This window comes from Ipomoea triloba, chromosome 4, assembly GCF_003576645.1.
Source record: "Ipomoea triloba cultivar NCNSP0323 chromosome 4, ASM357664v1".
NCBI lineage: Eukaryota > Viridiplantae > Streptophyta > Magnoliopsida > Solanales > Convolvulaceae > Ipomoea > Ipomoea triloba.
Window position 1 is genome coordinate 34,955,755 of NC_044919.1, and position 25,405 is coordinate 34,981,159.

At 34.8% G+C, this 25,405-nt stretch overlaps 5 protein-coding genes across 7 annotated transcripts; 4 read left to right on the forward strand and 1 right to left on the reverse strand.

Annotated features, from left to right (window-relative positions):
• The first annotated feature begins 2,747 nt into the window (after window positions 1-2,747).
• On the forward strand, window positions 2,748-5,475 carry LOC116017206 (B3 domain-containing protein Os01g0234100-like). The gene is made up of 6 exons (XM_031257741.1): window positions 2,748-3,041; window positions 3,221-3,307; window positions 3,640-3,795; window positions 3,895-4,101; window positions 4,303-4,393; window positions 4,476-5,475. The coding sequence occupies exons 1-6, from the start codon at window positions 2,982-2,984 to the stop codon at window positions 5,216-5,218; spliced, it is 1,344 nt and encodes a 447-aa protein (XP_031113601.1). The 5' UTR covers window positions 2,748-2,981; the 3' UTR covers window positions 5,219-5,475.
• Window positions 5,476-6,399: 924 nt separating this feature from the next.
• Window positions 6,400-8,477, forward strand: LOC116015336 (protein DELETION OF SUV3 SUPPRESSOR 1(I)-like). 2 transcript variants are annotated; one of them, XM_031255373.1, is made up of 3 exons: window positions 6,400-6,516; window positions 6,749-6,870; window positions 8,180-8,477. In XM_031255373.1, the coding sequence occupies exons 2-3, from the start codon at window positions 6,777-6,779 to the stop codon at window positions 8,311-8,313; spliced, it is 228 nt and encodes a 75-aa protein (XP_031111233.1). In that variant the 5' UTR covers window positions 6,400-6,516; window positions 6,749-6,776; the 3' UTR covers window positions 8,314-8,477. The 2 variants fall into 2 exon arrangements, with proteins under 2 accessions (XP_031111233.1, XP_031111235.1); XM_031255375.1 differs by having other exon boundaries at window positions 6,410-6,516; window positions 6,746-6,870.
• A 2,024-nt stretch (window positions 8,478-10,501) lies between these two features.
• LOC116015109 (protein TAB2 homolog, chloroplastic) lies at window positions 10,502-13,787 on the forward strand. Its single transcript, XM_031255117.1, has 5 exons — window positions 10,502-11,054; window positions 11,158-11,227; window positions 12,192-12,363; window positions 12,688-12,831; window positions 13,348-13,787. The coding sequence occupies exons 1-5, from the start codon at window positions 10,573-10,575 to the stop codon at window positions 13,605-13,607; spliced, it is 1,128 nt and encodes a 375-aa protein (XP_031110977.1). The 5' UTR covers window positions 10,502-10,572; the 3' UTR covers window positions 13,608-13,787.
• Window positions 13,788-14,157: 370 nt separating this feature from the next.
• LOC116015261 (bifunctional aspartokinase/homoserine dehydrogenase 1) lies at window positions 14,158-18,386 on the reverse strand. 2 transcript variants are annotated; one of them, XM_031255292.1, is made up of 12 exons: window positions 18,123-18,386; window positions 17,374-17,524; window positions 17,198-17,275; window positions 16,960-17,075; window positions 16,446-16,499; window positions 16,224-16,311; window positions 16,001-16,093; window positions 15,861-15,901; window positions 15,400-15,453; window positions 15,148-15,311; window positions 14,737-14,803; window positions 14,158-14,498 (listed from the first exon to the last, which is right to left on the reverse strand). In XM_031255292.1, the coding sequence occupies exons 1-12, from the start codon at window positions 18,216-18,218 to the stop codon at window positions 14,373-14,375; spliced, it is 1,128 nt and encodes a 375-aa protein (XP_031111152.1). In that variant the 5' UTR covers window positions 18,219-18,386; the 3' UTR covers window positions 14,158-14,372. The 2 variants fall into 2 exon arrangements, with proteins under 2 accessions (XP_031111152.1, XP_031111151.1); XM_031255291.1 differs by having other exon boundaries at window positions 14,734-14,803; window positions 18,123-18,384.
• A 4,178-nt stretch (window positions 18,387-22,564) lies between these two features.
• LOC116017331 (xylogen-like protein 11) lies at window positions 22,565-25,006 on the forward strand. Its single transcript, XM_031257892.1, has 3 exons — window positions 22,565-22,990; window positions 23,915-23,956; window positions 24,688-25,006. Exons 1-3 carry the CDS (start codon window positions 22,597-22,599, stop codon window positions 24,813-24,815), a joined length of 564 nt encoding a protein of 187 aa, XP_031113752.1. The 5' UTR covers window positions 22,565-22,596; the 3' UTR covers window positions 24,816-25,006.
• Window positions 25,007-25,405: the final 399 nt, after the last annotated feature.

Consider the following 25,405-nt stretch of genomic DNA (forward strand, 5'->3'; position numbering starts at 1 on the left):
CTTATTGGTAATAAACCTCTCAAAATCCCCATTTTTATCTATTAATTCCATAATTTATGGCCCAAACATATGCTTCATTCGCGATATTTAAAGTGGTGTATTCAATTAAGACTTTTAAAAATTGTTATTATCACTGCAAATAAGGGATTTGCAAGCTAACATGACAATTGTTTGAAACATTTAAGGTGTGTTTGGTTGATAGGTTTAACTATATCATGAATGAGTATCAAAGTCATTGTTATTATTTGGTTTATAGGTTTTTAAAACACTACTGTAGGTTTTAATTACCTCATTAATTACAAAATAATAAAGTAAGAGTTTCATTTCCTTATTCATTTGATTCCCCAACTATTAATAATCATTATCATTCTACCTTACTACCAAACATGCAAAATACTTTGGGATAAAGTACAAATAAACCATCGAACTGTTTGGGAAGCAACAATTAAACCATTGAACTTGAATAACCCCCCAAAATAAGCCACTAAACTCGAAAAAAAAAAGAGCAATTAAGCCACTGGAACCGAAAAAAGAGCAATTAACATTTTTAACAAGTCAACTTCAGGTTAAAGTACAAATAAACAACTGAACAATCTAAAAAACATCAATTAAGCCATCGAAGTCAAATAACTCCCAAATAAGCCCACTTTTTAAACCTAAAAAAAAAAAAGAGTTATAGCTAAGCATTTATTTAAGCAAATAAAAAAATAAAAAAATATTAATTCGCCCCTGGCGAACTAATTCGAGGACTTTTAATAATTTTTTTTTCATTTGATTAAATAAATGCTTAGTCATAACTCATAAAAAAAGTTTAAAAAATAAATAAATAAGGATGTTCGGATAAAAAAAGATTAAAGTGAATTGTCACATATAAATTTAGGGAAAAAATGGAATTAACTCGTAAAAAAGTAAAAAAAAAAAAAGTTAAAAAAGTGACTTATTTGGGAGTTATTTGACTTCGATGGCTTAATTGATGTTTCTTAAATATTTCAGTGGTTTTTTTTTTTTTCGGTTTCAAGTGGCTTAATTGCTTTTTTTTTTTTGGGTTCGATGACTTATTTTAAGGGCTGTAATGTACATAGTAAGGAATTGCAAAATCAATGATATAGAAGTGTGACCTATTTTTAAAAGTGATGGAGATTTGCAAGGATAAGGATAACATAATGACTTTCAAAGACTTTGGACTTTTAAAAGTTCGGTGGTATTCAATTTAGACTTTTAAAGACTCTTTAAAAATCTGGATATTAGATTCAAGACTTTCAAAGTCTTTAAAAGTATACTGGTATTAGGTTCAAAGTTTTATACAGTATTTAAAAGTCTATTGGTATTCAAAAACTTATTAACTTTCAAAAACTCTACCAGAATAAGTTTTCTGTAGAATTTTCTTCATTAGTATAAACAGATGAAATCTCTCTATCTAAACCAGACAAATTTTTTATCGAGTTCTGTCAAATTTACGGTAAGTTTCAAACTTTTCATAAATACTTATATACGTTTTATTTTTATTTCTTTACTTTCATACATATTTATTAAAAAACACGTAACAAAAATTATTATTTGCAATTATTTATAGCAAAGTTTTTTACTGCAAACAACAATAAGAATTTATTGATCCTATTTTCAATCCATTCTAATCACGCATATTTTACGAGTCTTTGACTTTTGCTTTTGGAGATAAAATCTCCATTCAAATACCAATTCAAGTGATTCCACATTGTCCAGGTTCATGGTGCCCCTAGACTATCATAATTTGAAAATTGATTTTATAGACTTTTTGATATGAAAAAGTGTCTAAAAGCTATAAATGTTTGTGGTACAGATTTTTATAGACTCCTACAACATTGATGAACGCTTAAAAGATTATAAAAAAAATGTAGAAAATTTTTACAAAATTCATTTAAAAATCATCACTTTAAAAGTTTTTGAAAGTCTTTAAAATACATCATAGGGTAGTGGAGCATAAATGGGCTGATTACATACAATCGTTATACGGTGGACTATGGTCCACAATGCATTGTGAACCATAGTCACAAAACGCCGCCGTATGACTGCGGAAAGTCTTAACGGAGCTCTGTAAATGATACTACAGTTCATCTCAAAACTCAAAAGATACTGTCTCACAAAATGTAGTTATATCGAAATGAAACTATAGTTGTGTTGAAATTAAACTGCAGTGTATATAAATATAAAATGAAACTGAATAACAGTTTCACATTTTTGAGTGTATATTGTCCAATGAAATTGTAGTTATATCGAAATGATATTGTAGTTGCATTGAAAAGAAACTGCAGTGTACGTAGTATTATAAAAGAAATTGTAGTTGTGTTGAAAGGAAACTAAATAACAGTTTTACATATTTGAGTGTATAATGTCGAATGAAACTGCAGTTGTGTTGAAAGGGAACTGCAGTTGTGTTGAAAGGGAACTGCAGTTGTGTTGAAAGGGAACTGCAGTTGTGTTGAAATGTAACTGTAGTTGTGTTGAAACGTAACTGCAGTTGTGTTGAAAGGTAACTGCAGTTGTGTTGAAAGGTAACTACAGTTGTGTTAAGATAAATGCAGTTAGAAGTGTTTAAAGTTAACGTCAGTGTATATAACTAAAAGTGAACGGCGGGGAACGAAAGCCGTTTCAACCATTTACTTTTCATTAATTAAAACGACGTCGTTTTGATACATGATCAATTGTGGACCGCGATCCATAGTAAAATTTGCGGTTGCGGGTTACATAGGTAAAACTTAAAAGGAAAGGACATCATTCCGTACCTAGCCATAGACACCTACTATCTCTGCCAAGAATTCAAATTTTGGCTCTCAAATTGGGGAAGTGACATTTACGGGGTAAATAATATAATATAAATCCAGCTTCCTTCTCCAACATTCATATCTGCTATACAAACTTCCCGAAGCTCTGCATTTCAAACCAAACTGTCCGTCTTCTAGCCATACCGTTTCCAAATCAGTGTGAGAGCTTCTCTTCTCCGTATGGCCATTTCTTCCGTGTATTCATCTAGAAACAGTCCGTCCGATTCTTCTTCTTCCGAGGTTATATCCCCATGACTTTTCACTTTTTCCTAGAGTCGATTAAAATTTAGGTCTTTCGATATGCAGGTCGTATTCAGAGCTTTATTTTTTGGTTATTATCTGTGTGTGGCTGTGAAATTTTGCTTCTTTTTTTATTTTTTATTTTTTAATTTTTTTAATTTTTTTAATTTTTATGATAGCTTGAGAAGATGAAGGCATTGACGGACAACAAGAAGGCGGTTAATAGAGGGTCTCCTCCTCCCAAGAAAAGCAAAGTGATGTTTAAGGTAAACAGAACATTGATGAAATCAGATGTTTTGGCTACTGATTGTGTTAAGAGTTTCACATTGAAAAAATAAGAGAGAATATGGCTATATGTTGGACTAGTGAATTGATTGAATTCCGTCTTTGTGTGGGTTGACCCACTTGCATTCTAGCCTAATCTGTTAGATTATAACAAGTATTTTAGTATAGTTTGACCCATTTGCATTATAGCCTAATATGTTTAGATTATAACAAGTACTACATGTTGTATTTCTTCTGGTAAGTCAGTGTATTTGAGGTTCTTCAAGTTCCAGCTTATTTGAAGATGAAATGTTTCTTGGCACTATTTGAGCAGGCTAAAAGTGAAGTTGTTAAGAAGGAGTATATGTGTGTTGATGAGAAGTCCTTGGCTATGAGGAGAGCACAAGAACTTCAAGCCAATCTTTCGCCCGAATTTCCTAGTGTAGTGAAGTTCATGCTCCATTCTCATACTTCTGGTGGATTTTGGTTGGTAAGCCCACATGATGATCATATCTCTTGGGTGTTAGGTTAAATCAAGTTATCTAAGCATCTTGTTATTGCCAAATTATCGTGCCTTCTGAAATGATAGGGTCTGCCCAAGAAATTCTGCACTTCTCATCTGCCAAACCACAATGCTGCTATTGTTTTGGTGGATGAAAATGGAGAAGAAATGGAGACCAGGTACCTTGTGGAAAAGAGTGGACTGAGTGCAGGATGGAGAGGCTTTTCCCAGGCACACAAATTGATTGCTGGGGATGTCGTAGTTTTTCAACTAATCGAACCTTTAAAGATGAAGGTAACCCCGTCGACCCTCCATACATTAGAAATAGTGAATTCATTATCACTGTAATGAGTGCCAAATAAATTGTAACACCAACGTGCTAATAGTCTAATACCGTGCTGTTAGCCTGTCGGCCTAAGTTATAAGCTCCGGAGATATTTATGGGGCACTCATCTTCTGCCTTCTATGAATTAATCTGAATTTGCCTCATTTTAGGTGTACATTGTTAGGGCAAATGTCTTAACAGATGTTGCTGGTGCCATCAGTCTGCTAAATTTAAGTCAATCTGCACAGCCAATTGCAAATGGTATATATGTTTTCCTTGTTTCTTTTGCATTTAGTAATATTCATAGAAGGCACATTGAGCCTTAACTTTTCTGTTATTCCAGAGGCTTTACTGCAGCAAAGCGAAGACAATAAGGACAACGTGGTGAGAATTTGCGATGCTGCAGACCAGATAACTAGAATACATCGTCAGGGCAATGATCAGCCAAGAGAAATCTCTACCTCGGACCACTGCCCCGAATCAAACGTATCAGGCAATGATATTGACAACAGCAGCCCCCAGACATCTTCAAATGGTCTCAGATTTGCAGAGGCTGTCGTCGACTTTGCACAAGTGGAAGACTTCGAGGGCTTCAACATCGTTGTCAACAACGTAATTATAGACTCTGAGATCCCCGAAGCCCATAGGCTCAAGTACTATGAGCTCTGCTGCAGCCGTAAGGCATACCTTCACGAGCGTCTTCTAGATGGGGTGAACTATAAGCTAATTGCCGGGGCAATAACAGAAACTGTGAACATCGCTGATGCCATCCGAGCTGCCAAGCTCACAACGGGTCGTGATGTTTTGGAAGTATGGGACGTGACTCTGAAAGGGATCGAATATTTTGGAATACAAGTGGGGTTCTTGCGGGACAGGATAAGCAAGCTCGTTAGGCTATCGGGCGATAATGTTGTTGCCTCGAAGAAGAAAGAAAAGGCGTTAGCTGAAGTGGAGATGATGGATCTTCGGGGCAAGATGTGGAGGGTGAGAGAAGTGATTAATAATTTGGATGCAGAGATTCTGGCTTACAGCAGCAAGGATAAGGTAGAAGAGCTTTTCAAGGATGCTGCAAATGCTGCATGGTGAAAAAGCTTAAATTTCTCTGTGCTGCTTTAAGGATTGTACCTTTTGTAGATAGTAAATTCTCTGGGCTCTCCTATTGTGTGTGTTGGTATCTGATATTGTTGGAGATGCTCTAACAGCATCAAACCTCACATTTTCATTTGACAATGTCGGATTGTGGGGTGCTTTTTTGTAGTCAGTATTAAACTTATATGTTTTTGTTGTTATTACTGGCTAATCTTAAATGCATCAAAATGACTAGTTAAAGTGTTTTTTTTAAATACTCGTGATTTTTTATAAGGTAGTATTTGTATCTAAACCCATACTACCGGCATTTGAATTTATGACCACTAATTTGGAATGATAACCGGAATGTCATCACACTATATGGTAGTTGGTGACTACTTAAAGTGTTTAATTGATTTTTTAAATTTAGGAACCTAGTTGCAACACTGATTTTTTAAATTTAGGAACCTAGTTGCTCTTAGGGTTCATTTTGTGACGATAATTGACAAATTTAAACTAACATAAGTTGTCAATAATTGACGGGTTCAAAATAAAAATATCTGTAAATCTTGGCCAAATTTAAAATATTGTGATCATTAAGTCAATGGTCAACAAACACCGTTGAGTTTACATGCTATTACGATTCTCTATATTTTTAAGCTTTAGAACAATAGTTTTTTTTTTATTTTTTTATTTTTAAATCAAGCTTTAGAACAATAGTTGGTTATTTCAAAATGACAAATATATTGTTGCTTATTATAACATTTCGAATTGATCACGCAATTATAAGGTTATTCTTTTGTCACGATAATGACGAAAATAGTACCCTTGCTAAAAGTTTAAGAATGAAATACAAACATTTTTTTGTTACGATAATGACGAAAATAGTACCCTTGCTAAAAGTTTAAGAATGAAATACAAACATTTTTTTTGTTACGATAATGACAAAAATAGTACCATGGTTAAAAGTTTAAGAATGGAATACAAACATTTTTTTGTTATGATAATAATGAAAATAGTATCATGACTAAAAGTTTAAGAATGAAATTTATTTAGTAGAGTAGTGATGGTAAATTTCCATCCAAGAAAAAAGAAAAAGAAAAAGAAAAAAGAGAAGAATGAAATACAAATACGTGTAATAATTAGAGATAAAAATAACAATTACGAATTTTTCCTAAATAAAACAGAAATAAACTAAACGACAGCGTCTTTCCTCTTGCCCAAGCTTGCCCCCTATAAAAGTCCTTCCCAAATAATCTTATACTCGAAGTTCTTTACAGGATTCCGAAGCGAAGAACCCTTCTCTAAATCTCTCCGTAAGTTCTGAAACTCTTTGCTGTGTTCAGTTTTCCGATTTCGTTTATGGAATCTCGGATTTATAAGCTTCAATTCAATTCTCTATGCAATTTTCGTTTTTTTTTTTGGTTTAAATTTAAATTCCTTGTAATGGTGGCTAGGGTTTCCTAGCCTCTCTATAGATACTGTTTTTGTCGTACATACCTGTGCAAGCTCGTAGTTCGGTTTTAACAGTGATCGTTTGTGTAGCAGAGCAGTGCGATTAGGGATTGACTGTAGGATGGCTACCGAGCAACCAAAACCGGCGCCTGAAGACGTGAAAATGGATCTCTTCGAAGATGATGACGAGTTTGAGGAGTTTGAAATTGACCAAGGTAATTAATTTCTGACTAACTTTTTTTTCTTCTGTTATTCTCTTAATTCTATGTATGTGATCAGTAAAATTTTTCATTTTTACTAGTGGTTAGCTTTAGCTTATATTGCTGAATTAATTTTTCTTATTAATTTTTGGGTCACACTTGTGTGAGACCGTCCCACGGATCCTTATTTGTGAGACGGGTTGGGTCGGGTCAAAGCACCATGCAAATGTCATACTTATATGTGCAAATCTCACACTTATATGCTCAAATATAACACTAATCAAAAATACAATTTTTGTTACTTATAAGAGAAAAGGAAATACATTTTTCATAATAAATAATGTTGACAAGTACCTCTCACTTATAAGGGCAAATATAATACTTTTGAGGAAAAATGTAATACTTTTAAATCGAAATGTAAAAGTATTGTATTTTAAGTATTACATTTACCCTAATAAGTAACAAAAAATTTTATTCATTATTAGTATTACATTTGAGCATATAAGTATGACATTTGCGCATATAATTGTTACATTTGCATCTTGACTATGTACAATGTATGCATCTCTGTTAGTAGTTGATCTGTATAAAGCCCATTAGGTTCTAGTACTCAGCCATGTTGTGGTGGAAAGCTTAATCTGAACACTTGTTGGCTTGACATGAGCTTGTTAAAATGCTTAAGAACTACATTGCAGATAGTATGTATGCATACATGTGATTTGTGAAGTCGGAAAAATGTAATTGCTCTGATATTGTTGATGGTTCTATGGAAAGTTGCAGTTCAATCTGTGACTCTAATGACATTCTCCACACGAGTTGATTAGGTGGGACAATTTTATGGTTACTCTAGTTGTTTAACTCTTGAGTGGTCTTCTCTTTTGTTTTTGTGTTGTTTGGAAAACATGTCTTGGCTTCATTATGAAGGCATATGAGCCATCGGTTATGCGCTTGTATCTCTAGCAACCATCCTTATGGGTAGGTTTTGGGATTAAGATTAAATAACCAATTTTTTCATTTTTACAAAGATTGGGTTGCGCATTTTACTACATTTTAGTTCATTGAAGCCAATGATCTGTGAATGTTTGTGCAATCCACCACAATTTATCTACTATAATCCATTAGCATTACCGAACCTACTCTTGTAATCATTAATTTTGTCCTGGAAGACCAAGTCATTGCTAGCTATTTGCCTAGATTTAACTATTTTATGATATCTGTTCACCTTTTTTTCTTTGACAACTTTTCTCTCGTTTTTTTTTTGGTTAAGATATTTGTGGCATGTGAACTCTGAAGTGTTCTTACCCTGTAAATTTGAAAATAACAGAGTGGGAGGACAAAGAGGAGGGGAAAGAAGTAACCCAGCAGTGGGAAGATGACTGGGACGATGATGATGTCAACGACGACTTCTCCCTGCAACTTAGAAAGGAGTTGGAATGCAACACTGAGAAGAAGGACTAAGCAATACTGTGTTATACTTTGGCATCATTGCATGTCCCTCTAGAATTAATGTGTTCCTCAGATATTGTACTCCACTTTATTCTTGCTGAATGCTTGGACCTTCAACTTTCTGTTAACTGTTTTTATCAATATGGTTACAAGTTCTGACTTTCTTTAGTCACCTATTTGCACTGTTCTGCTTCGAGGATTATTGTCTAACTTAAAATACCTGATTGGATTGTGTATTAAATATCTGGTATAGGTTTTATAAGTATGTAGTATTTTATTTAAGTGACTATTAAGTATGCCAAGTAATGCTATTTTTACACAATTTCAATATACTTCCCTTTATGTCATAGTTAATTATGTTATAGTTCGGTTAATTGAATCTATTTATCAGAATGAGTATCAAATACTTGGGTAATGGTAATGAGTTTTGGTTAAAGTCATGGTTGCAGTAGGCGCTAGTCGGGCGGTAGACTAGCGCCTAAGTGGTCTAGGCGGCGCTTAGGTGATATCTAGGCGGCGACCTATAAAAACAAAAAATTAGTTCATGTGTATGGGTGTATGTTATATATTATATTATATATTATATATATTATATATATATCTCTTACTTCTCTTACTTATATAAATATATAAATTTAAATATATATAAATATAAGAGTTAATACCACAAATGGTCCTCTGACTATTGGGGTAGTACTCCTTTTAGTCCTCGACTTTCAATTCGACCACAAATGGTCCTCTGACTTTTATTTTTGACCACAAATAGTCTTCTGTTAAAATTTCTGTTAAATAGGTGTTAAATCTAGGGGTAATATCATAAATAGGTGTTAAATCTAGGGGTAATATCGCCAAATTGATTAATATTATTATGATTACTTCTTTTTTATAATTATATGACAACATAATTAATTTCAAACATTAATAAACATTAAGTTAATAAATATAAAAATAAAATGGACGTGACAAATTACATAAATGAACAAATTAAATAAAAATTCATGATTAATGTCTGCAATTTGTAATTGATTAATTATATTAATTCAACGGTGGCGGCCTTCAGTTATGTCCCAAAAAATGTTTGATCGATTAATGAAGAGTGAAAAATATTAGTCGGCCATGTATGAACAACCATGAAAATAATGGAAGCAAGGTTTTTGAAAAAAAAATTTCAATTTTAATCTGTTGGTTAAATTAAATCAGATAGCTCTAATATTAAATCTTCATTTTGCACGCATAATTACGAGATATAAGGTGCATTATTTTTTATTTAGGAGTATTTATATTTGTTAATTGTTTCAATTATGCTTGTTGGTGAAAAGTTATAAACATTTTTATTTTATGACCATTATATATATCAATTTGACGATAATACCCATAGATTTAACACCTATTTAACAGAAATTTTAATGGAGGACTATTTGTGGTCAAAAATGAAAGTCAGGCGACCATTTGCGGTCGAATTGAAAGTCAAGGACTAAAAAGAGTACTACCTCAATAGTCAGAAGACCATTTGTGGTATTAACTCTAAATATAATAATAAAATTAACAAGGTCGACTCGCTCGAGTTAACTCGACTAACTCTGCCGAGTTGGGCGAGTTAACTCGGCCAAATTTGGCCCAGTCAGCCGCCAACTCGGCCTAGTCGGCCGAGCTAGGCGCTAGGCGGCCTCCTAGACGGCCGGCCACCTAGGCGGACGCCTAGGGAGCAATTCGCCTCGGTCTAGGAGCGCCTAGCGCCTAGGCGGGGATTTTTGCAACAGTGGTTAAAGTATTGCATGTTTGGTAGTAGAGTGAAATAAAAATGATTATCAATATTGCTGTTTGGTTATGTATGATCCTATAATTGAAATAAAGATTTTAAAAATACAAGAACAAAGACAATTGGTTTTAATATAAACACATCCAAAATACCAATATAAATAGAAAAATAAAAACAAAAATCTAAATAGTTATGAGAAGCTTGAATGGGTAATCAAAATTCATAATAGTATTCTAAAAATCTGTCAACAAAATTATAACAATGATAACCTTGATATTCATTCTTGATAGCTAAACCCGTGAACACACCCAAAAAATTATTAGAACACACTTACCAACCTTCAACCGTTAATAACGTAATCACCTTCTACTGATGCTTGTCCGTTGACCGTTGATATAAAGAGATCCAACGGTTGTTTGGCATCTAAATAAGAGATTAGATTTCTTTCTCTCCTTACCGCTCTCTCAAACCCCACACTCTTCTTCACCTAGGAGGCTAGGAATCAAACCTCCATGGCTACTTTAAGCTTCCATTGCAGCAGAATCAGGCACCCTTCACTCCATTCCTTTGAATTCCCATCCCACTTCTTTCCATCTTCACTCAAAATTCAGCCACTCAAAACCCACTTCAAGAATTTGCATTTTCTCTCTTGTTCGGTTTCTGAAACCTCCATCTCTTCACCCTTGGAAGCTGAAGAAGAAGAGGAAGAGGAAGAGGAAGACGATGATGACCCCACTGTAGAGCTGAGCTATCTCGACCCGGAAATTGATCCTAAGAGCATTTTTGACTGGGAAATGGATTTCTGCTCAAGACCCATTCTTGATATCAGAGGAAAAAAGCTATGGGAGCTTGTTGTTTGCGACGATTCTCTGTCTTTGCAATATACGAAGTATTTCCCCAATAATGTTATCAATAGTGTCACTCTTAAGGAAGCCATAGTGTCCATCTGTGACGATTTGGGCGTGCCTTTACCTAACAAAATTCGCTTCTTTCGGTGAGTTGCTTGCCATATTCCGCAGCTTTTCTAGTTCTTGTGGTTCTATTTTTGTTAAATTTGTGCTGCATAGTGAGGATTATTAGTTTGTTTTTCTTGATAGATCACAAATGCAGACTATTATCACAAGAGCGTGCAATGAGCTTGGTGTAACGCCTATTCCCAGCAAGCGGGTATGTTTTTCAGTACATCCTTCTTCTTACAGTTCATGTGTAACATTTAAGGATATTTATCATGAAAAGGAATGAATTAGTATTGAGTTGTGTAGTTCAACCTTCAATATTGCCTTCTTCAATTCCATTGCTGGATACTAATGTTGTGCCCAGATTTTAGTATTGCACATTTGGTTTGGTGAAAGACCTTATTTTGGTTACTATCTTAAAACATTTTGGATAATTATTGGTTAACAAATGATGCTTTGTTGGAAATCAACATGTTCTACATCTATCCTTTACCTTTGCCCACAAAAGGCGAGATTCCCTCGCCCCGGGCCCCCACCGGATAGTGGAGGGATGAATCATGGTGATTCAGAGGCCCATTAGCTGGGAGGACCCCTGTATGGTGCCCACAAGGAGTCCACCACATTGGGTAACTCAGGACTTGATCTTGTGTCCTTGCAAACAACCTACCACCCAAGAACCAATTAAGCTGCCAGTACGGATGCCATCCTTTACCTTTGAATATATTGGAAAGTGAAAGTGTTGGGATTTTTAATGAACAAATGCATTAGGCTTCGTTGACATGATATCGAATTGCTATACTTTCCAATTTGTTTAACCTAGCTTTCATTTTGATCTCTCTCTCTCTCTCCAATGTAAGGATACTTATATATTTGAAGGGCTCCAATGGGCCAATGTCAGCTCTAATAATGGCTTTAACAAGATGACTAGACTACTGACTACTGATACCTTGGCCTGAAAACAAATGAATATGCAGTCACAGTACAGAAAACTATAATGATGTCAAGGGCTTTCCTTGTTAAGAGAGATATACTATATTTTACCATAGAAAATAGTTATGAAAAATAACTCTTATTCACAGAACTAAGCTATTTTGTCATCAAAACCTGTGTTGTTTTCTTATCCATCTTTGAGTCTTTGACTTTTGTTTCCTAAGTTTATTCGTGCTGTGTTTCAGTGCTTGTCATTGGTTCTTTGGCTTGAAGAACGCTATGAAACGGTTTATACTCGCCACCCTGGTTTTAACAAAGGATCTACACGACTGCTTGCTCTTGATAATCCATTTCCAATGGAGCTTCCAGAGAATTTATATGGAGAAAAATGGGCTTTTGTCCAGTTGCCTTTCTCAGGTAAGTATGTGGTTCTTTTTGGAAGATTTATTTATACTAACAGAAAATCTTGCCAACATTCTTCTACAAGCTAGATGACAATTTATTTTTGGATGAAAATCTTGCCCGTTTCCTTCCTCTAATCAACAATTGGCATCTCGATTTTGCAATAAGAGATCTAGTCATTGATCTGTAAATTGGCCTTTCTACTTCTTCTGCAAAAACCCTGATTTAAACTATTTCTTGGTGTGCTAATTAATTATATCTTGTAAGCCAAAGTTGTTTGCTAACTATAGTAGTTGTTCATAACCGAGTTTCATCTAATACTTTTTTCCTTCATTATAGCTGTTCAGGAAGAGGTTTCATCTCTACAGACAAGGTTCATGTTTGGTGCAAGTTTAGATTTGGACCTTTTGGGGATTGAAATTGGAGAAAAGACATTAATTCCTGGCCTTGCTGTTGCTTCTTCTCGTGCAAAGCCATTAGCCGGTAAGTTTTTGTTAAAGAAATTAGGGAAAAGGATCAAATAGGCCCCTGAACATTACTAAAAAAGTCAATTAAGTCCTTAAACTTTTGATAGTTGCAATTGGTCTGCCTTCTCCTTCGCCGGAGAAGGCAACCAATCGACACCAGCGACCGTTTCGCCGTTGCTGCTGGAATCTGAGTGACCTGTAATTACAGATCACCAACTAATTTTTGGGCCTAATTGCTCTAAAATAATATGTTTAAGAGTTTAATTGCAACTTTCAAAAGTTTAAGGACCTAATTGACATTTTGAAAAATGTTCAGGTGTCTATTTGACCCTTTTCCCAAGAAATTATGTCAAGATCAAACCTTTTGGCCACAACCTTCAATAAATCTATCATTTTTGTATTTGAACATTTCAAAGATTCATTTTCTTCTTTCTTCTTCTCTTTTCTGAAGTGGTAGTGATGGGCTATATATGCTTTCGTATCACCTCTAAATTTTCTTCTTTTGCACATTTCCTTGTTATTACTTCTGCAGCTTGGATGAATGGCTTAGAGGTGTGTTCAATTGAAGCTGATATTGAAAGGGCATGCTTGATTTTATCTGTTGGAATTTCGACTCGATACATTTATGCAACCTACAAGAAAACCCCTGTAACTACAAGTGAAGCTGAAGCCTGGGAAGCTGCAAAGAAGGCCTGTGGAGGTTTGCATTTTCTTGCTATTCAAGATGATCTAGATTCAGATGACTGTGTTGGATTCTGGCTCCTTTTAGACTTGCCACCTCCTCCTGTATAGATCTCATGCCAGATTTGAGTATATTCACTTACATACATTCAAACTTTTTTGAGTCTGCATTTGATGATGTAAAGAACTGCAAGTTACAATCATGTTGAGCTTAGTGAGAATTAAATGAAGTTTTTGTAAATATTTGCAATTGTTGTTCCAAGAATCATAAACTTCGGCCTGCTGGGTAAATGATTGTTAGCTGATAGCATATTGGATTAATTAGAGGGTATAACTAGTTGACAGCATTAGTTGACTGCAGAAAGGTGTTTGGTAAATTAACTGTTAGCTGATAGCTGTTTGGTATAATTTCTTTTCTCAAAAAGCTAATTGAAAAAAGTTGTTTTGAGTAGCTTTTTGAATTTTAGCCTTTTGGAGTTACAAAAAAGCTAATTAATCAAACACTTATATTGATATTTTAACCAAGTCAAACAATTAATAGTGATCAGATAAGCTAAAATTGACTAAAAAGCTAACTATTTTACCAAACAAGGCCTTCTAGAGTTGCAAGTTGCAATGTGGTTTTGGCAGTTTCCATTTTGCAGAACTTCAAAGCTGTATGGAAGAGTAAACAAAGCCATTGTACATTGAAACATCATTTTCTAAGCTGAAGAACTCAAGAAAGTACCTTCAATTTTCTGTAAATATAGTTTAGTCAGAGGACAATAGGAATTGTTCTTGCCCTTATCAGGGAGCAGAGAAACCGCGATTAACTTCATATCCTAAGTATCTATTCTCGAAAGCACCAAAAAAAAAAAAGGACACTAACAGCGAGGATCAAGGAAAGAGATCTTGAATGTCTAGGATATCGGCCAGGACGCCTGCTGCTGTTGTATCATTGCCTGCACCAGCACCTTGGATAACAAGCGGTTGTTCTTTATAGCATCGGCTGTATATTTCCAACTGCAGATAGATCGGGAACAAATAATTGTCAAATTTCATTTGGCCAATCAACAGGTTTTCGTTGTTCATAAATCTAATCAAGAGTATCGGAGTGAATTCAAAGATGTGAAGTAGATTCCCAGCCATTTATCTACCGAGTATGATAATATCAGAAATAGAAAGAACAGAAGTATGAATATGTACAACGAGAGAGAGTGTTTAAAAAAAATGCGCTTATAAGTTATAATATGCTCACGACATTATCGCTCCCTCTTAGTCTTCCTAGTGCAGAATTTTTTGGAACTTCTTGGATGCCAACTTCACATCTGCAAAGCAGGGAAAGTGTTAAATATCTGAAGCAGCAAATTGTCAAATTTAGATCACAGATTATCGCTTTACTCATGTTCCACGTATTTAAAAAATTTAATAAACTGTTCAAAGTACGGGGATAAAATGGGAAGTCGTTCCTCGTTCCTCTTTGAATATACAAATTCTATTCTATAAATTGCATTAGATGAGATCCCCAGCTTCATCCTGTTAGGTCTCTTGGAAATAGAGAATATTTAGAAGAGTATAAGACACGATAAAGTTGAATAGCTAAAAGTGACTAAACGATTTTTTCAAGCAAAAGCAAAGCTCCCGAATAGAATGCGAATAACAAAAACGATACCTTGAGTCATCGATCAAGCACACATAGCGCAGAACATTCCCATTTGAAGAAGCCTTTTCGGTCCTTTCTTGTATGCCCTTGTCAAGCAAGGGAAGACCATTCTTCAAAAACTCGTCCAATGGCATCACGTCAGGTCCCATGTGTGCAGGGTACAAGCTTTCGATCTACCGGATATTTTGTTTGTCCATGAGATATTTCTACAAGTTTAAACCAAAAATAGAACGGGATAGAGATTTTAAAGATTACACTAACCTTCATGCTCTCTAAGTTTAAGCGGCGTCCAAGTAGTCGGGCAAGGATCAAAGCCTATATTGAAACCATAAAAGCCACAAACATTACACAAAATAAGTAAATAACAACCTTGGTGTAATCTCGTTGTTCAATATCAGAACTATTATTAGAAAATTTCGTGGCGAATATCTATACGAGTACCCTTTCTCCACGTTTAAACTATGGGCCCTCCCAGCATTTGAAAAACACAAACAATCTACACTATTTAGACAATTATGAGGAATCAAACTAGGCTATTCAATTAGAAAATAGAAATGGCTGGAAAAACACAATCCACGTTTAGTATTGCCATTCAAAGAAATGTAAACAACTGATGGCTCTGCAGATACGTATTTTATCTATATGTTTCATTCTCAAAACCTTTACCAAAGTAATTCTCAGTTTAGTCCATACTGTGGTGTAAGAAAAAACTGTTTCCAAACCTTTCTTGCCACATCCATGCCGCCAAGATCATCTCGAGGATCTGAGTATCAAATAAAATTTAGAATCAGCAACATTGTTCCTTCCAAAATCAGTTATACTCATTCACAATATCAGTTTACAGTTTGGTTCCAGTTGTCACCTGGTTCAGTGTAGCCAAGGCTTTTGGCAGCATTAACCACTTGGCTGAACAGTTTTCCATCCTCAACCTCGGTCATCACATATCCCAATGTACCTAACAGACATAAGTTACTGACATGTCACGGCATCAAATAATGCAAATAATCATATCGACATATCTACAAGAAGCAAGTCAGTTTAAACTAATATGGAGAAATAGCATTACAGATCATCAGTTCAGTTACCACTTAAACTCCCGATAACTCGATAGACAGGATCTCCAGAAGAAATTATACGATTTAAGGATGCTATGACTGGAAGCCCTGCACCAACCTACAAAAAGGTATAAAAGGAAAGCGGTTATACTTCAACTTAACCATACCACCGAGAGCAGTATTGCCTAGATCATAATAAACCTCTCAACCAATGTGTAAGGCAATTCTAACTCGTGAAGAAATAGCACTTACAGTGGATTCATGTCGAAGGCGACGATGTTGTGCCACCAACTTGTCATAATCTTCCTACAAACAGCAAGGAAGGTAAAGCAATGCATACATGGTATTGGAGAATACAACAGGTAGTCCTTACTCCTTAAATGAGCTCTTTCCTCAACAATGAACAGTATGTCCCATAAATCACACATGTCAAAGGATGAAAACCACAAAAAACAAAAATAGAATTGCCTATATGATTAACAATGCCAAAGACCTTGTGGTCTAAGTGGCACCCTGTTGCACCCCCACATGGAAGGGGGTGGGTTCGAGCCTCAGTGGAGGCAATATTGGCTCTTTGTGCTTCATTTGGTTGAGAAAGTAGCTATGAACAGATACTACATTGTAACAGAGTCAATAGTACTCAAAAAAAAAAAAAAACAATGTCAAGACTGCCTTTATAGCTACGTCCACTTCCTTCAGGTAAGCACTAAGGTAAAAATTTTAGTCACCAATTATAACGCTCAAAACAGGATAGAGAATTTGTTACCATGGATGAAGTGAGTGGTTTTTTATTAGCCAGCACCACACAGCATCCAAAATCCACTACTCTACTTAGAACTCCAACAGTCTCAGAACTAGCTGAGCAATCAACAAATGCCAAACCTGTCTCAATAAACATTTGCACAAATTGGTTTGATCCAAAAACAGCAAAAGCATAAATTATGCACAACTCCACTCTTGTAGTCTTGTTTTCCTAACAAGTAAAAGGTTTTAGATTTACAAACCTGTTGATCTACCAAGAAGACCACCAATGTCAGTGACTTTTCTTATAACATCTGTACTTGAAAATGTTTCGCATACACCTGGGCATATGGAAACAATCAATGAATTTCAGCATTTTAACACCTGAAAAAAGGGCTTCAATTACCCCATTGACAAGCAAAGAAGTTCATTGTTTTACCAAAATTGCGAAGTGTATCCAAAGAAGCTCCACTGGACTTGGCCTTGCAAACCTCCAACAACAAAGAATCTTCCAACTCCGCAGTAAAAACATCAGGAGCCACCACTAATGACTTGCTATCACACACTCCCACAACCCGCAATCGCACTCCCTGTTGTGTACCAAGAATGTATACAGGCTCAAAAAGATTCTCCATTTCTATATAATCAACACCATGGCTACAATCACAGCGATTACATATACTCAAAAAATGTTCTCCAGCTCTACACTATTAACCATAGCGCTAGTCAGGCGGTAGAGGAGCGCCTAGACAGCCTAGACGGCGGCTAGGCGGGCGCCTATGCAGCTAGCTAAAAAAAACAGTACACATGTGTGGGTATGTATATGTTGTATTATATATATAAAATGAACAAAATTAGCAACGCTGGGCCTACCGGATTAACTCGGTTAACTCGATTAAAATGGACAAGTTACCTTAGCCGAGTTAGGCGCTAGACGGCTAGCTAGGCGGCCAAATTAGGCGCGTGGGCGCCTAGGAGGGAAATCGCCACGGTCTAGGGACACCTAACGCCTAGGCGGGCGCCTAGGCCTATTTTTGAAACAGTGCTATCAACACCATAACTACAGTCATTGAGAATATATAAGCTCAAAAAAATCACATATTTCTGCATAATCAATACCATAACTACAATCAACAGCAAATACAGTATATGATTATAACTAGACAGTGTTTGGATGGTAAAGATTACCAATTTGGCGTGAAGGGATCTGCAGGAAACAATGTGTTGGAGGAGCTGGCGGCCAACGCCCCCACAACCCATTAGCAACAACGGTATTTTCTTCATTTCGTCACCGTCTAATGCCGATTGCTGGAATGTTGGTTCTGGGATTATGGCGATGATGACTAGTGGGGTTCTGGGTTTTGGCTACGGGTTTAATCTTGGCTGACTCAGTGACTGCTCACGAGTCATCAACTCATCTTCGTTATGGTGGACTACTGCTTACTAATCTCACTTTCCACCCATCAATTTGTTGAAATTACAGAATTTCCAAAATACTTCAGATATTGTAAGTGTGTACTAGTTTCCTCTTTTCCCTTTCTTTTTCCTGTTCTTTTTTTTTTTTTTTCTCCTTCCAAACCAAAAAAAAAAAAAAAAACAAAAACAAAAAAATTAAAAACAAAAACAAATGTCTTGTTTGACAATCGGCGGTTATCGATTATCGGTAAGTAATTAACATATAATGAATTGTGTTAGCAGATTGTATCCGTGATTTGTATAAAAATGTTTGAAACAATTAATTGTTTGATTTTAGTGGTTAACATGTAAAATTACATATAAAGACATACATATATTTCATAATATAATAATAATAATAATAATAATAATAATAATAATAATAAAATAGTATTATTATAAATGAAATTTAAAAAACAAATAAAAGGGAATAAGGGAAGGTTTTCCTTATTTTGCCAAAGGAAAAGGTTTTTTGTATTAGGCCACCAGGTGTCCGGCCATGGAGACAAACCTGGTGGCCCTGTTTGTTTATTTTTTAATTTTAATTAATTATTTTATTTAAAATTATTTAAAAAATATCTTTTAAATGAATAACCGACACGTCAGCACAATTTCAATGTAGAATACTGAGGATCGAACCCACTCTCATCGTCCATATGAGAGTGTTTTTCGAGACACCGGGTGCCACTAGATCACAAGGTCTTTGGCATGTCATTTTGAGTTTAATTGCATGAATTTGTGTAGTTCAGGAACCCAATTAAATTATTATTTTTTGTTTGATGGCCTAATTACAATTTAGTGTATAGTTAAGTGACGTATTTAACCCTTATTCCTAATTTTTAATTCACCTCAAACTAATTATTAAAGAAGTGAATATGTACACAATATTGGCTACTCCCTCGATCTGATCTTCTTCTACTTCAAGCCTCTACCCTTTATATATATAATTTCATACATTCTTACTGCAGGAATAGGATTCCAGTCATTTCCAGCTTGCAGAATTATTAATCACCAAACCCTAATAATTCGTTGAAACTTGTGGGTTTCCACCTTGTGGTTGGACACACAATAATCTCACATGGGACGCACATTTCTTGTACCTTTTTTTTTTTTTGTGTGTGTGTGTATATTTTGATTAAGTTGAGATAAATACTAGGTATTAATGATTTTTAGTCTTTGTTCACTTTAAATGCTTTCAAAAAAGTTGAAGATGATTGACATAAACTCAAATACGTACAGTACAAAATAAGTTCACAATTAGATGAAATATCGTATTTATCAATGAATACGAGAAAGTGTCAAACGTACGTACGAAAGCGAAATGCTAACGACTATAAGGCCTTCGTTTCCCACTCTGTCTATCCAAACTAATTTCTGCATTACCATTTCGTTTTATTAATTTGTAAATTGTAATTTTAAAAAAATAAATATAAAAGTCAAAGAAAATAATGGGAGTTAATGTATTAGTGTGTAGGGGTCATATATATTTGTGGTTGGTCGGTACCTTCCACTAATGTACTTCCCTAGTTATTATTGCACCGTAATAAGCAGTACATACACCTTAGGTAGTCCACCAAACATCATGTGAAACTAAATATCATACTGGTTTTGGACGTACGAGTTAAAATCGTTTTTGGGTAGCAAATTTTCGGGAAGAAAGAAAAGAAAAGAAAATCTATAATTAATGTGTCTTGTAAAATTAAATACTTCTATGTGCATCATCATCTTGTATGAAATCCTTAACATGGGAAATTAACAAATAGGAGNTTTTTTTTTTTTTTTTTTCTCCTTCCAAACCAAAAAAAAAAAAAAAAACAAAAACAAAAAAATTAAAAACAAAAACAAATGTCTTGTTTGACAATCGGCGGTTATCGATTATCGGTAAGTAATTAACATATAATGAATTGTGTTAGCAGATTGTATCCGTGATTTGTATAAAAATGTTTGAAACAATTAATTGTTTGATTTTAGTGGTTAACATGTAAAATTACATATAAAGACATACATATATTTCATAATATAATAATAATAATAATAATAATAATAATAATAATAATAAAATAGTATTATTATAAATGAAATTTAAAAAACAAATAAAAGGGAATAAGGGAAGGTTTTCCTTATTTTGCCAAAGGAAAAGGTTTTTTGTATTAGGCCACCAGGTGTCCGGCCATGGAGACAAACCTGGTGGCCCTGTTTGTTTATTTTTTAATTTTAATTAATTATTTTATTTAAAATTATTTAAAAAATATCTTTTAAATGAATAACCGACACGTCAGCACAATTTCAATGTAGAATACTGAGGATCGAACCCACTCTCATCGTCCATATGAGAGTGTTTTTCGAGACACCGGGTGCCACTAGATCACAAGGTCTTTGGCATGTCATTTTGAGTTTAATTGCATGAATTTGTGTAGTTCAGGAACCCAATTAAATTATTATTTTTTGTTTGATGGCCTAATTACAATTTAGTGTATAGTTAAGTGACGTATTTAACCCTTATTCCTAATTTTTAATTCACCTCAAACTAATTATTAAAGAAGTGAATATGTACACAATATTGGCTACTCCCTCGATCTGATCTTCTTCTACTTCAAGCCTCTACCCTTTATATATATAATTTCATACATTCTTACTGCAGGAATAGGATTCCAGTCATTTCCAGCTTGCAGAATTATTAATCACCAAACCCTAATAATTCGTTGAAACTTGTGGGTTTCCACCTTGTGGTTGGACACACAATAATCTCACATGGGACGCACATTTCTTGTACCTTTTTTTTTTTTTGTGTGTGTGTGTATATTTTGATTAAGTTGAGATAAATACTAGGTATTAATGATTTTTAGTCTTTGTTCACTTTAAATGCTTTCAAAAAAGTTGAAGATGATTGACATAAACTCAAATACGTACAGTACAAAATAAGTTCACAATTAGATGAAATATCGTATTTATCAATGAATACGAGAAAGTGTCAAACGTACGTACGAAAGCGAAATGCTAACGACTATAAGGCCTTCGTTTCCCACTCTGTCTATCCAAACTAATTTCTGCATTACCATTTCGTTTTATTAATTTGTAAATTGTAATTTTAAAAAAATAAATATAAAAGTCAAAGAAAATAATGGGAGTTAATGTATTAGTGTGTAGGGGTCATATATATTTGTGGTTGGTCGGTACCTTCCACTAATGTACTTCCCTAGTTATTATTGCACCGTAATAAGCAGTACATACACCTTAGGTAGTCCACCAAACATCATGTGAAACTAAATATCATACTGGTTTTGGACGTACGAGTTAAAATCGTTTTTGGGTAGCAAATTTTCGGGAAGAAAGAAAAGAAAAGAAAATCTATAATTAATGTGTCTTGTAAAATTAAATACTTCTATGTGCATCATCATCTTGTATGAAATCCTTAACATGGGAAATTAACAAATAGGAGTACTCTTTTCTATTTTCTTTTCTTGAAAATCACTAAAATGATCAATAAAATATAGGGTCACACTTGTGTGATACCGTCTCGTGGATCCTTATTCGTGAGACGGGTTTGATTGAATCAACATGCAAACGTCATACTTATATGCTCAAATGTAATACTAATTTGGAATAAAAATTTTGTCACTAAGAAAAAATGTACTACATAATACTTTTGAAGAAAAATGTATAGTAATAATTTTGCATTTTTTTATGTAAAAATATTATATTTTCCATCAAAAGTATTATATTTTCCATAATAAGTAATGTTTCACTTACTTATAAGGAAAAATATAATATTTTTGAGAAAAAAATGTAATACTTTTAAATCGAAATGTAAAAGTATTACATTTACCCTCATAAGTAACAAAAATTTTATTCTTGATTAGTATTACATTTGAACATATAAGTATGACATTTGTGCGTATAAGTATCACATTTGCACACTGACCCAACCCGAAGACAGCTTCACACAAATTTTTGCCTAAAATATAATATTAGTTTATTGAGTTTCGTGTAGAAGAGAATGCATGCATGGGCATTGCATGGCTGGCATGGCAAGTGTAAGCAGGAAGAAAATTAATTAAAACGCATTGATTAAACATATATGGTTTGGTAGTATGCAGTCGGTGCAAGAAACGTCAATCTTATTATAATTTTGCCTAAACTTTTAATAATTTTGTCACATCCCTTTCTATATACACACACACAAATTAAACCTATAGTGACCACAACAATGGCAGCCACTAAGATCATCACAAAAATTGTTGCCACACTCCTCCTAGTCCTAGTGGCTCTGGCGGCGGCTCCGGGCACGGAGGCGCAGTCCCCGACGGCGTCTCTGGTGGGGTTGGCGCCGGTGCCGGTGCCGGCTGGGACATTCGACTGTGTGAATGAGCTGATAAACATGTCGGACTGCCTGACATTTGTGGAGGCAGGGAGCAAATTGAATGAGCCGAAGAAGGCTTGCTGCCCGGAACTCGCCGGAATGGTGGAGACGCAGCCGGTTTGCTTGTGCCAGCTTCTCGCCGACCCGGAGAATGTGATCGGATTCAAAATTGAAATGAAAAAAGCTCTCGACCTCCCTTCCCTCTGCAAACTTAATACGCCTTCTACTAGCTTGTGCTCAGGTTAGTTCCCTTCCCTTCATTCTAGCTAACACTATGCTGGTAAATCACTCATTCTGTGACTGTTCTAAGTTAATAACAAAGTTTTGTTGTTGTCATATTCTATTTAAAATTAATTTGTGATAAGTAGGTCATTTAGTCATATCATTTCATAGTAAGTGGGCTGAATTCGACCAACCCAGCTTATGCCCAACATAACTCGATAAATTTAGTCAACTTGAAGCCCAATTTTCGAACTTGCTAGATTTATATATGCCATTTAGGTATAAGAAACGTATATATGACCCAGCATTTTCATTTTTTTATTTATTAAAGAAATCCATATTAATTGAGGTTAGGGGTGTAAATGAGCCGAGCGGCTCGCGAGTTGCTCACGAGCCGCTCGGTCAAAACTCGACTCGAGCTCAGTCAAATTCGAGTTCGAGCCGAACTCGAGTTCTAATGTCTTAGGCTCGTGGCTCGACGAGCCGCTCGCGATATATATATATATATATATATGTGTGTATATATATATATATATATATATATATATATATGTGTATACATATAATATTATAGTTTATTTTTAATTGAAACATGAATTTAAAATCAAACAGGTTAAATTCGAGTTCAAAATCGAACTCGAACTTGAGTTCGAGTATGAATTCGAACTCAAATTCAAGTTCGAACTCGAGCTCAAGATCGAGCTCGAACAATCGAGCAGCTCGAAAATTGTCGAGCTCGAGCTTGAGCATCAATTTTCAAGCTCGATCGAGCTCGAGCTCGAACTCGAGCCGAGCCTTCCTTAACGAGCTCGAGCTCAAGCCACCCTAAGTTCGAGCTCGGCTCATTTACACCCCTAATTGAGGTGTGTGGATTCATCAAGAAGCTTGGTTTATTTATTATTTTATTTATTTTTATTATATCGTTGTTGGTTGAATTTTGCAGCAATTGGTATCCCAGTTGGGGCTCCTACAACTACTCCTGCAGGTACGTACATCAATACATTATTATAATTTATGAGAAAATTGTACTTTTCGTCCATAAGTTATAAGGTAATTGTTAGATTCGTCCTTACTTGTTGATTGTGCTCATATGCTCTCTAAGCTATAACTAAAGTTGCAAGTTTAATCCTATTTCTAACAAAATATTAGGGATCTGTTAGAAAAAATGATTAAAAAAAAATTGCAACATGATGAGTTAGTTTAGGAACGAGAAGTTAGCGCAACCAATACTTGTGGTTGCAGTAGGCGCTTAGACTAGCGCCTAGCGCCTAAGCGGTCTAGGCGGTTCTAGGCGGCGACCTATAAAAACAAAAAATTAATTATGTGTGTGAGTGTATGTCATATATTATATTATATATATTGAATATATATCTCTTACTTCTCTTACTTATATAAATAAATAAGTTTAAATATATATAAATATAATAATAAAATTAACAAGGCCGACTCGCTCAAATTAACTCGGCTAATTCTGCCGAGTTAGGCGAGTTAACTCGGCCCAGTCGGCCGAGTTAGGCGCTAGGCGGTCTCCTAGGCGGCCGGTCACCTAGGCGGATGCGTAGGGAGCAATTCGCATCGGTCTAGGAGCGCCTAGCGCCTAGGCGGGAATTTTTGCAATAGTGCGGGCGCACAGGTGAATCTTACAATTGTCATATAACATAGGAACGAAAAGTGTGTTTTGGGTTAAAAATTGACATATGTGAGGGTTACATGCAGGTAAGTTTCCTTCAAGTCCAGGAGGTGGGAACAATCATGATAGTGCAGCCATAAGATCATCAGTGACATTCTTGAAGAAGAGTTTCCTTCTTGGATTGGCAATTGTGGGTTTTGCAGCTCTATTCTGATAGACGATCCAATTAACTTATGCACGTACTATATATATCACGTTCTGCATTTTAATTTCATTGATTGTATACTATATGTTCTCGTTTATAGCTTTTGATTATTATTTTTCTTTTTTTGACAATGGGTTATATACATTAATTTATTTATATTTTGATATAATAAAATACATCATTCATTGCCAACTTACAAATGTATCTTGTCTCCTAGAAAATATATAGAGTTGTAGTATATTATATATATACATGCATGTATACATAGTGTTTCTTTGTACTAGATTTTAATTAAGTCCAAATGAGAATTAGACTTTTCACGAGAAGTGTGGACAAATGTTAGTCATTAATTTAGTAGATTTAATAATTGGAAAAAAATAGTGGGATCAATTCTATAAATATTACATGAAATGGAATAACATCAGACCATTACTTCTTGATTTGAATTATATTTTGATTCAAGGAAAGAGGGCATGAAGTTTAAATAACTCAAAATGCTTCTTAAAAGATTAGATGATGATGTGATACAATTAAGTCAAATATAAATAAACTCTTCTCGAATGAATGTCAACCAAACACTAGCTATAATTTTGATTCAC